The 13,202-nt window shown below is 30.6% G+C and overlaps 1 protein-coding gene across 1 annotated transcript in view; it reads left to right on the top strand.

The window, feature by feature from the left end:
• LOC118205457 (uncharacterized) overlaps positions 1–12,678 on the top strand; it is a 201,062-nt gene extending 188,384 nt beyond the window's left edge. The window contains exon 7 of the mRNA XM_085818602.1: positions 3,635–12,678. Within this exon, the coding sequence (XP_085674728.1) occupies positions 3,635–4,081 (447 nt within the window). The 3' untranslated portion in view covers positions 4,082–12,678. The remainder of the gene's footprint in view (positions 1–3,634) is intronic.
• The last annotated feature ends 524 nt before the right edge of the window (positions 12,679–13,202 follow it).

Here is a 13,202-nt window from a genome sequence, read left to right on the forward strand (position 1 = left end):
GGCATTTATAGAAAGGAGTTTTTCTATTAGTAAAGAAATTGAACACTGGCAATTTAAAAGATTAATTTTATGCGTCTCAATGTGTCATCAGCGGCGTAGCTAGGGTGGGGCAAGGGGCATCTGTCCCAGAGTGCAGCATCCATGGGATGCCAAATTGATGTTACAAAATTTTAAAATTAAATGTTTTTTATTTTTGGCATACAGGAGGGGTGCAAAATCTTATGGGCAGCCACTGATTGAGTCACCTTGTTGCCACTGGTTGCTTCAACAAGTGGCGTGAAGCATATCCTATTCCTGATGAAGAGGCTGCCACGGTAGCAGAGGTAATGAATATGGCATTGGATTTCTAGATTCAGAGTGCCTCTTCAGTTACATTCCGATCAAAAAAGAAATTTTACCTTGGCTGCAAAGATTTCTGTAAGCTACTCAGCATCGACGAAACCTAAATGACACTTTTACATCCCTAGGCAGACAGCATGGTAAAGAAGTTTAATCTAACCATCCTTAATAACCTCTCACTGGTGGTTTCCAGATACTAAAAAAACTGGGACAAGAAGTTATGTTTGTTCTTACAGGCCTAGCACAGTACTGTCCACGAGACCTCCAGTTCTCCATTCCATATGCTCTTCCTTCATCTACCGTGTGATCTTTTGCTTGGTCACCCTCTTGATGTGCCTTCGTGACTTGAGGAGTACATCTCTCCAAGCATGTTTGAAATGATAGACAGTTTTGCACGAGAGAGAATCAACTTATCGATGGAGAAGATGAAGATCTGATACGACAAGAGAGCTACAGGACATTGATTCAATAAATGAGACAACATGTACTTGTGGAAGACGATTTGACAGAAAGGACACTCGTGTAAACTACCATGTTATGGTCCTTACACTGTCCTAAACAGGCTGAAAGATGTCATTGCTTGGATCCATAAGTTACCAGAGTCATTCATTATGACAGGCCCTTTACTTTGGCCATAGTACCTAGTTTATATAATGTAAATAGTAAAATACCATGGTCCTATTTTGTAAGTTCTTCATTATGACAGGCTAACAGCTTACTATAGCCATAGTACATCGTCCTCATTGTGTATGTAATTAATGTAAATACTATACTAAGACATTGGTCATATTTCTTTGTAAATTTGTGCACTCATTTATTCGCCTTGATTTTTTTATGTTATCTACCAAAATAGTTAATTGAAATTTATTGCATTGCTGTTCCTTACTTGTATAAGTATAGTTTTCTGTCTAGGGAGTATACTGCCCAGAACATGTAGTCCTTTGGGGCAGTGCTACAAATTTTGTACGTAGATGATTCCAGTACAATTATATATGAAACTTTTGTATTTTCTTCATAATGTAACAGAAAAATCTAGACCGAGGGTGCTCTGCCAGAAAAAAAAGTATACAGGGGCACAGGTCTATTTAATATTGAGTAAATGGATGTCTTGCTAATGTGGCGAGATATCACCAAGCTGACGATGGCTTTGGTGACAAATTTTACAAAAGTCACCAAATTTGGCAAAGTTTTGGTCTGGTCCTTGTATTATCATAGTAGGTATTGTAGTTGAATTACTGTAGTTGATTTCATATGTAACTGTAAGCATAATTTGGCCCTCGTATACCTTCCAATAGTTTCAAGTAGCAGAAATTACTAGAAATATCTTGGCAGAGAGAATATCTGTCCTTGTTGTTGAGAGTTGTTAATTCAGAGCAGCTTTGGAATATTAAAAGCTTTGCCTTTTAGATGTGCTTTGCATTGCATTGTGCTTAAAGTTTTTAGCAGTTCGAAGTGTAACTACTGATTGTACTGTGTGATAACCGTGAATACCTGTACGAGTATTTCTGTGGAAAGTTGCAGAACACTGAGGTATTTCTTTTGATACAGACCTGTGTGCATGCAGCCTGTTATGAACCCATACGCACGTGACTCAGCATTAATATTTTCAACTATCTGCCTTAAGTTTATAAGTCTTACTTAGCAATAACAAGCTTTCCAAAATCCAATAACTTGAGTATAGACTGTGACTCAACTGCCTATAGTTTCTTACAACTGACGTGGTGCATAAAGGCTATGTTGGAATAGATCAGGAGACTAAATAGCATTGTTTGAGGATTAAATGTATTTTGTTATCTATCAATCCTTTGCTTCACATTTTGTGCAAAATTTTCTGTAGAACGAGGTGTATGGTTAGAGATTTTTTTTTTTTTTTTTTCCTCCATACGAATTTGTGCTGGATCTGTACAGTTGATTTTATTTATAAAGTTTTGTTGAAGTATTACACAGATTACTGAATAGGTTAAATGAAGTGGCATTAGTATGTCTCATATATGAGGTAACACAGCCTTTTTCCTGCCCTTTTAAATTCTAATTTTTGTAATGAAAAATAAAATAAATTTAGTCCCGAATTTGTGAAAAGAAAGTTTACAATTTTGAATTTTTGAGGGAGATTTAAGACAAAAATGGGCGCTAATACTAATATAGAAAAATATCTTTTAAAAAATTTAGTGTCCATTGAATCTGAGATAACCCATTTAAAAGTATATTAAGAAAGGTTGTTCTAAAAGTAATTGTCAGAAAAGAGTCCGTTATCTTTTTGTAAAGACTTTATTTGAAAGAGTTGGGCACCTTACAGAGATTAATTAATTATATAACTGTTAGTGTGCCCTCTAAGCACGTGCATTGGAATTATAAAGGTAAATGGTTCCAAAATAAATAGATATGAATGATAATAAAAATGTGTATTTTTTGTTTGTTTCTGCAATTGATTGCAGATATTTAATTGTTTAATAAATATAATTATTTTGCAGCTCTCCTGTTATCATAAAGTATTTCATACATTAAATATCGGGTCACTTTTCAAATTGTTGCCAGCAAATATTATCACCCTGTGTTATATTTAAAGAAATTAAATAATAAAGAATCTGCATAAATGTATGTATGTTTCTTGCATTGTGATAAAACAATGGTACATAGAGCCATCAAATTTTGAATAACGTAATCTTCCACAAAATATTGACATCTGGAAGCCCTAATTTGGAATTTGTTTTATTATCTATTTCATATTTTGTAAAACTTTAACAAATTTGTTATTAACAAACTCAACGATTTCAAAGCGAGCAATGGCAACACTCTACGAGGAATAAAAAACATAGTGCACAAGACTGTGTATCAGAAATTCTAAAGATATGCTCATTTTAAAATTATTTTGCAATATTGCTGTTGAACTGAATTTTATGGTTTCAGTGCAAAGAACTTGATATTTAATAAATAAAGCTAACACACAAAACAAAAAAAAAAAAGGTCCCTTTAGGCGTAATGTAAAATCTGAAAGCTTTCAGATCCCCCCCCCCATCTTTTTCTTTCGAAGACATTACAGTTACAGTAGACACCATGGTTAATGTTATCATTCGGATATCCCCTCCCCCCTTTTTTTTGTCTTCTTGCAGTGGTTTTTTGCTCTTAATCATTACATCACTTTCTGTTTTGGGTTTTATTTATAATTTTCTGCTCATGTTTTAAAATTATATTTGAAAAAAAAAATCATTATTTATATCTTAAATGATCTGTTTTTAATAGATCTTAAAATTTTATTGAAGGTTACTAGATTATTTATTTATTTTTTAATTTACAGGTTATCAATTGGGAAACAACTCTGCGGATACCCAAAAAAGCAAATATTGCTGATGAGGCTGCAGATTTAATACTCAAACTCTGTTGTATAGCTGATGCAAGACTTGGACGAAATGGAGTGGATGAAATTAAGCACCATCCCTTCTTTTCAGACATAGATTTCAATAGTGATCTCAGAAAACAACCAGCTCCATATGTTCCCAAAATTCGTTATCCTACAGACACTTCAAACTTTGATCCCATTGATTCAGATAAACTTCGCAGCAGTAATTCAGAATCTAGTGATGAAGGCAATATGGATGATGCTAGTGATAGTAATAAGCATCCCGAACATGCATTTTTGGAATTCACTTTTCGGAGATTTTTTGATGATGGTGGGCAAGTTTACCCAGCAAGAGCACCTCTCGAAGAAACAACAGAAAAACAAAGTTCTCCAGTATATGTTTGAAGATTGAGTTTCTAGTTTTGTAATATGTTTTCTACTGTTGATTTTACATTTTGAAAATGATAAAAAAAATATAGTGACTTTTGTTTAGGCGGCATGCTAGTTACAAAATGTAAATATGCTAGAAGACTTAACTTTTTGCCAGTAACTATATGTATCATTAGAGGGGGATTAATTTTATGACAAAACTGAGGCTTGGTAAGATCGCCTTTGGCCTGAAACCATTACCTTCTTTGTTTTTAGTTCTTACTGAATTCTGTTGGGTACATTTTGTGAACTTTTTATGTTAAAAAATTCTCCTGTATATATAAAAATTATTTATTTTATTGTTGATATGATGAAAATTTAAAAATAGGTATTTGTTAGCACAAAGATTGTATGTGAATATCTTAATTTTTTTTTTTTAATTATCAGAATTTAGAAGAATGTTAAAATTGGTAATTTCTAACTTTGATAATTGCAAATTAATCATTGCATTAATAGTAAATGCCCAGTTTTGTTGTTTTAAGGGAGTTTGGCATAACTTAGCTTTTAATCCATAAATTGTCCATTTTATTAAAAGATACTAATAGTGCAAAATTTACCTGCATGTATACATGTTAAGAAATTTTTCACAAACATAAATTTTAATGTATTAAGCTTTCAGTTTAATTATTTTAAATTGTTATAGTATATGAGAAGATTAGTATACTTTGAATAGGAAAAAATTTCCTGTAATAAGCTAAATTTGCCTTTTTGGTTTTATAATTTATAATATCTGATTTAAATAATTTTTTAAAAAAGCAGAAAGTGATGTAAGTTATTAGTATTAATATACTTTTATAAATTATAATGCACTTAATATTATACATAGTTTGCTTGCTATTATTTTAAAAATTATTTGTTATAATTAAATTCACATTAGTTTTTCATAGTTTAAAGGAAAGCAAATGTATATGTAAATGCAGTTACCATAGTACTGTTTTTATATTTTGAACTCTAAACTGAGGTTGATGTTAAAATTGAACATAATTCTTCAACTTTTGTTTTAGCACATTTGTTGTATCAAGGTCTGTTATTTGTCTGTATATATTTAAAATACATATACTAAAATTTATGTTTGTGTAATTTGAATTCTTATAAACTGTGCCTTATAAATACATACATATGCAGCTTATAAGAATATACATAAAATTATTTTTTAAGCTGGGGGTTTATTGCAGTCCATAGATAAAAATGAGAAATTCTTGAAAATATGTGAAGCAAAAGTGTGTTCAAAACTCAAATATCTAAAATAGTTTTGAATTTTTTAATTATAATATACTGACCTATTCTAAAAGATATTGGTTTCATACATATATATATATATATGTTGCTGGCAAAGTATGAAATGCCGACATTCTATAGAATGCTAGGCATTGTATATAATGTCCGTACGATTTTAGGCAAAGTATGAAATAAGAGAATTATTACGTACTTTACTTAGGCATTCTGTAGAATGACAAATGCTCTTTAGGCAAAGTATGAAAGAAAAAGGTTGTGATAAGCCTATTATTTAAGATGTTCATTCCTCTAAAATACAAATATTATTTTGAAAAATTAATGAAAGAGTGCCAATAAAAAACTTTTCTTCAAAATATGTAAAAAAAAATAGTGAGATGATCTTGATACAGCGTAATAAATTTATGTTTTTTATCTGGCTGAGACTAGGATTCGCAAGATCTAACCGTCAACAAAAGCCAAATTCAGAAACTATCCTAAGTTTCACATCAGTGCCCTTTTTAATACCTTTTTTGTTTTCTCTGGCAGGGCTCACAAAGGTGGTTGTTACAGTTCAATATCAATGCGTGTAACATTTTTGTATTTGTTTGAAAGTTCTTTCGACATTCTGTCACGTTGCATTCTGCCCTATGCAGTACTCAAATGAGTGTTCATGAAATACGGAAAATAACTCGGCGTCTATGATGTAATACTGTATAGTAGTAATGCTTTCTTTAACAGGCTAAATGAAAGCACTTTTGTGTTCTACAAACCATGGCTGTGGAGTCGGTAGAGAAAATAACCGCCTCCGACTCCTGGAATTTTAAAGACTCCGACTCCCTCATATATATAAATGTAAACATACACACATGGGTTGCAGTTTATTGTTTTAATATAAAGAAGTAATAGATACTGCAGAAAAAAAAAAGATGGCATAGCAAATTATTTATATTAATTAGCATTTATTATGAAATGGAAAAACTGGCATTAGTTATTTCTAAGAAACAGTATAGCTTCAGCAAGATCTTCTTTGTTGGAGGGCCATAGATCCGATTTGAAAAAATTCAGAACTTAATAGTCTTTCCACACTAACTTGAATAGGAGGAAGAGCTGTTACTGTGAGAGCTACTTCTTTTAAATTTACAGGATAGAGTTTTATAAGTTCTAAAAGAGGTGTCTTTGCAAGCACAATCATATTTCTCTATTTCTTCAAAGGCCACGTAGCAACCTTGTTTGTATTTTTTTATTTTTATATCTAAAGGCTCTTGGTTCTTTATTTTCATTCACTTTTCCTTAGCCTTTTCAATATTCAAAAATATTTCTCAAAATCTAATTCATCACTGGAAGAGGAATATAGAGACTCAATTGCAATGTCTGCGGTTTGACCGTCCTAATTCGAATTCTCCAATTTCTCTGAGAATAATTTCATTCTTAATGAAAGTTCATAGATGACTTTCTTTGCCTTTTTAATTTGTTCGTCATCCAAGAAAATTCAGTGTTTTGGATCTCAATATATTGAACACAGCAAAATCTCATTGTCTAACAAACTAGTTTCTCTTTTCTTCATTGAAGAAATGATTCCTTCTGCAATGAACTCTCCATTTAAAAAATTAAAAAAAAAAAAAAAAAAAAAAAAAAAAAAAAAAAAAAAAAAAAAAAAAAGAAAAACCATTCTTGCCTCCTGCCAATTCTTCAGATTGCAGCTTTTTTGTGGTTATATACGGGATAGAAAGAAGGGTTTCCAATTCTATAAGATTATTCCACAGTCTTTCTGTTAGTGAAACATTAGGGTTATCTACATCTTCTAAAAAAGTTCTTAATTCTAAAAACCTCTTTATCATCAAATATGTACTTCCTTATCGCGTTGCTTGATCAATAATTGCTCCTTCTCATGCTCACTTCCTAAGAATGGAAAGAAGAAGGATGGAAGTTCCAAGAAGAGAAGTTCTTGCTGCTATTGCTGCTTACCTAAATTTAACAGTGAGATTTGTAACTAAATGAATCAGTTTAATCACTAGTGGCAAATATCACATCCATCCTCCTCCCTTATATTTCTTTATTAATATGTTAATAAAATAGAAAATAGCTATTTATTAATGTATATAGTCCATAAATAAAAATAATAACTCAGCTTGTCATTATTTTTTTCAATTCATTTTAATTTCAAATTCAAACTTCCCAACAAAACCTGGAGTCAGAGTCGACCTGTTTTTAGCGACTTCAGCTCCAACTCCTTTTGCCCCAAAATCTGCCCGACTCCGACTCCACAGCCCTGTTACAAGCATCTCATCATAGGTAGTTTCAGTTCTTCGAAACGAATTGGAAATGTATTTCATACTTTGCAGTTTGTCATTTGGCATTCTATAGAATGCCTAGGAAATGTGGTAAATATGAATCGTTTCATACATTGCAATTAGTTTTAGGCATTATATACAATGCCTAGGCATTCTATAGAATGCCGAATTTCATACTTTGCCAGTAACACATACATAAGAACATTTGGGCATGCATTGCTTTAAATAATTGTGCTTGATTGTTTCTTATTTTAGAGCAGATATTTATGTCGGTTTTATACTTTAAATTTTACATATAGATCGGAGAATATGCGTTTCTAATGTATAATTTTTATGAATGGTGAGTGTTTGCTATATTCTATCAGGTATACTGTTATTCTTCACTGAATCCTCAATTCAGTATATAGTGGTTTTGTTTTAGTTACAATTACTGTGTTTACAAAGGAGGTTTCAATGGTTTACGTCTGATGCGATTTTACCACATAATAGTTTAATCACATTTCACAAGATTGTATACAATATTTTAAAATACCTTTTGATGTATGTATTTTAATAAACTGTAACCTTTTGTCTAAAAGCTTGAGGCTTAAGAAGTCTTTACATGTGTTTGTTAATCAATATAGTGTGAATATTCAGATATGGATCATAAATTTATCTAGTCACTGAATACATTTCAGTTGATATTTGTGTAATTTTGAGGCTGGAATATGGAACACCATGACCTATACTTAACTTTTAATAATAAAATAGACATTGTGATCATAGTGCCTTAAGACATGAAATCAACCGAATCATCCACTTTTTTATAATTCACTGTTTATTGTAAAGCTATATACAAAAAGTTAGGTAATTTAAACTGTGATATACATATACTTTTTCTTAAATTCAACAGTTTGCATATCGAATATTGAACTGTGAACAATAGCAAAGTTTTCTGTGTGATTTTCCAAAAATATCTTGAATGTTATATGCCATTAATGTATATTATCAGCACTAATGCATAATTTGTTCCTTTTTCTGCCTTCCAGTCTTGAATAATGCATATTATCTTTTTTATGGATGGTAACATGAGTGCATAATTATATTTACCTAATATTAGAAGATGTGTCTTAGGCTTTAAAGCTATTTAACATAAATGTAATGTAAAGAACATTGTATTAATAACTGCTTATAGAGGAAGAAGTGCTTTTTAAAAATATGTATTTAATAAATCAAAAGAGGATTAAACTTCATTTATAATCCATTCCTAATAATGCTTGGTAAATATTTGGTAACTGTACAATAGGCTGTGAAATAGTCATCCTAAAAATTTCAGATGTGTCGAAATTTTCTGTGTATTTGTAAATTTATAATATTAAATTAAAGAATGATTTTAAGGTACAGAAAGAAATTGGGATTGAATATACATAGGTTTTTCTCTCATTTTTAATAAATGTGATTGCATGTAAAGAAAACTTTTTACAGCTTTATCTCTTACTGCTTTTGTGTGAAACAGTGTAATGTAATGTATGATTGCATATTCTTAATGTATTTTTTAATGATAAAAATTCTGAACCTTAACAGCATTGTATGGTAATATGTAATTAATAATCTTAATATTATTAGAAAGCATATACTTTTGTTATATGTAAAACTGGTTCATTGAAAAGTATTAGAGAAAATTAATCTATGGAAGCAAAATTCTGATCAAAAAGTTTTAATGAATATTGTGTTATCCAGGCTATATGACATAAGGCCATATGAATATGACTAAATTGTTATTATGGGTTTGAATTGATTCTGTACATTAGGCAAACATTTGACTTTTAATAACTACCTGTTCTAGTACTTGTTTAACCCTTTGTGGTCGGATTAAATTTGGAGATGGGTATCGTACTGGTCGGAATTAATTTCTGTCGATAGAGCAGGGATACATTACATGCAAGTTTACAATGGATAAACAAGATTTAGTAATTATTTTGTGAACTGTAGAATATATCTTTATTCAATACGCTAATCTAGTGATATGTTTCTGTATAAAAATTATTTTTATAATTCTCCTTCATGTGATATTTTTCAAAACACTCTCTAACATGCAGGCCAGGTTTTCGAGTGCATGTATCGCAAAAATAATTGGTTTGGTGCCTTTCATCCTTAATCTTTCTGTTTGAACATACACTACAATCTTTACTTTTTACATTTTCACAATGCTACAATATATGCAGTTTACCATTAAGTCTTTCCTCCTTATCGGAGGTCGATGGTCTTCCTGGTTTTGAATCTGCTCCGTCACGAAAATCATCTACCAGTTGTGCCACCAATTTTTGGACGAACATAAAATGTGGCATAGGTATCCTGTTCTCTCTTCTAGCTGAATTTTGGGGAATTATTTTGGAATATTTTAAGAAGAGAGAATGCCTAATTACTGTTAAATACAATTTATAAAATATTCTTTAGAATTCTACAAGGTATTTTCGAACGTCGTTGATTTCATTACATTCAAAAGACGACTGACTCACCGCAGCGTCTTGCATGGCGAGCGCTGGGTCACAACTTTCGTTTAGATTAGATTACGTTATCTCCAATCAATGGAGCACCGTATTGGTTCGTGAATAGGTTCTTTAGGCATTGAGGTTGGTATAGGAAAAGTGTAAACTTATACATGAATGCATACAGTATATGATTCGTATAGTTCCTTGCTGTGGTGGCTGAGAGCAGACATATGACTGGAACAGTAAAACGGCTTTAGTGGCTGAGAGCAGACATACAATCGGAACGGTAAAAAGGATGTGGTGGCTGAGAGTGGACATACGACCACAAAGGGTTAAATGTTTGCAGTTTTTAAAGATTATAAAAATGAACAATAATGTTGTCTCTTACAGAGTGACATCAGTCAGGTTAATATGTTCATCTAGCCTATTCTGTATTTAAGCTTTGAATACATATTTTTAATGGAAATTTGAATTAGCAACACTGATAGGAAAAAAAAATTTGCACCTTTTTTTTCCCTATTTAAATTTAAACTAGATAATATCAGGAAGAATTGAGGGTTGAAGTAATTCAACACAAAATTCTGAAAAAAGGTATTTAAAAAAAAAAAAAAAAACTATACTGTAATCATGTCAGATAATTTCTAACTTTTTATAATGTGCATACTTCTCTCAAGGGATCATGAATTGTTTCATCTTTTAAATATCAGAAAGTTGTTGGAACTTATCTCACTTGTCTGACAATAAGTAACAAGAGATCGAGTCTGTGAATTTTATCTTGCCCGTGAATTAAAAATATTGTACTATATAAAGAAATTACTATATTAAAAATATTGTACTGTATAAAGAAATTATAGAATGTTCAAAATTTGTACCAGAAAAAATTTTTGATTATCATTAACTAATATATGTGCATTTGGTACTGTAGTCAAAACTTCATTTATTATTCAGATTTCTAAATTGATGTACACTTGAAATTTTATTATAAGGTCTAATTAGCAATTGGTAACATTTTAGTGCAGAGTGGTCTGGTTCAGTAGATTGTAACAATAAATTAATCTTGTCTATGCCTGAAACTGAAATTTGGATTTGCAGAGAATCTCCCATTATATTTGAATATAGCAAAGCACATGAGAGCTGTCTACCCAAGGGAAATGCCTTTGTGGCTGAGTTGTTAAAGGAAAATAACTTTCATTTATGTTACTTATGAGGAAAATTATGAAACCACCCGTACAAGAAACCAGGATTTGAATTTGGGTCAAAGTGCCAGTGTTCAGCTAGCTATCTTTCCAGTTGGCTACTGAATGTGTCCATGATTTATTAAATCAGGATAGTCTCAAACTTTCCTTTCAAATTTGTTACGGAGTTCTTGCCTTTATATTTTATATGTGACGTTATGTATACATTATTTTATGTATGTAGAAGCTAACTTTTCCAACTGTGTATACCAGAATGGTATCCTCATAAGTTGAATTGTAATCAGTGTTGTAATTTAAAATTTTTTACGCAGGCATGATGATAAATAGTTGATAAATAAAATATAGCATTATAATCACGATAGTTCTCTAAACTCATTTTTAGATGAAAATTTTGAAATAAATAATGATGTACATTTTATTTGCTTGCATCGCTTATGTAAAGGATTTCAAAATATATTTAAGGTAACTCAGTTGGTAATACTGAGTTACTTATTAATTGTACAAAAATGAAGTTTCATCTATTATTTTGCTATGGTATCTTCCATTATATAAAAGCTGTTGTATATGCTTAATGACAGATGAATCTGCTACTACTTGTCAGGTTTTGAAAGTGATTGTCCTCGAGTATGTTGTTAAAATGGAATCTCATAGCAGGATACTTTAACTGATTATTCTCAAATGCAGTTGCATTCAATTTTTTCTGACTGATATACATAAAGACCATTTTGAAAAAATTAATTCATAATCATAATTATCATTAATGTCATACAAAATGCTTCAAAATTAATTAAATAATCGAGAAAGGGATAATTGTAATTAATATCTTCCTGCGTGGTGTGTGTGTGTGTGTGTATATATATATATATATATATATATATATCAGTGATTTAAAAGTATTTTTAACTTTTACAAATATATATGTATTGAAGATAAAATAGTATAAATAGACTGTGATAAAATTTATATAGTTGGATGTTTGGAAATTTTTTTATGTTGGTTAACAAACTCATGTAAACTATTAATAGTTTGATACTTGTGGTAAAAGCATAAAATAGAAAAGTATAGTATGTTTACTTTTTTTTTTTTTTTTTTTTTTTAATTTACAACACCTACCTGCTTGCCTAGATGAATCATATTTTTGTAAAGAAATTCTGCAGAGGAATCTTTAGCACCAAGTATCATATAAAAACACATCATGTAAATATTGCATTAGTATTGTATTCTTTCAGCCTTGTATAGCAAGCCCATTTTCATTAACACAAAATGTAAATATAAAATAGATGAAAATCTGAACTGTGCATTGCTAAGTGTGATTGATTGTTTATAGAAAGCTGAAGGTTTACATATAAGGGCATTGATTAGCCTTTCTGTACAGGTTTCAATAAAATGTTTGTTTTTAATTATGTTTTACAGCAGTCTTATTATTTATTCTCTGTATTTTGTAGTTATTAAGTCTCCAGTACAGACTATATTGTATTTTTTAATTTTACTATTAGAAAGATTAAATTTCTACATGTTAAATATCTAAGTGTATAGCAAGTACCTTAAACTTAAATTCATTAATTTTTTTAAAGTTTTATATGAATTAAAAAGAAAAATTTGTCAAGAAATACCTATTACAAACCATTGCAAATTATGTGTAGACAGATTTGTAATGACTGAATGCACATGGATCCCATGATAGCTTGAGAGAATTTATTTTCCTAAAAGAAACACTTTACAGTTCTGGAGCAAAAGTGCTCATATAGCTCTTCTAAAGAGCAAAGCTTGCATGGAGATATCTCAGTACTCCAGAGTCTCCTATGAACTGCAAAACTGAGAACCTGCTTAAATGCTAATTGCTTATTCTTATATTATCCCAGTTGGGCTTTAATAAGCTATATTGATCTAATCCCCTAAGGACAATCAGAGTGTCAACTATCAG

Source organism: Stegodyphus dumicola, chromosome 6, assembly GCF_044657685.1.
Source record: "Stegodyphus dumicola isolate Sdum_Otavi_A_Nest chromosome 6, ASM4465768v1".
In the NCBI taxonomy this organism is placed as follows: Eukaryota; Metazoa; Arthropoda; class Arachnida; order Araneae; family Eresidae; genus Stegodyphus; species Stegodyphus dumicola.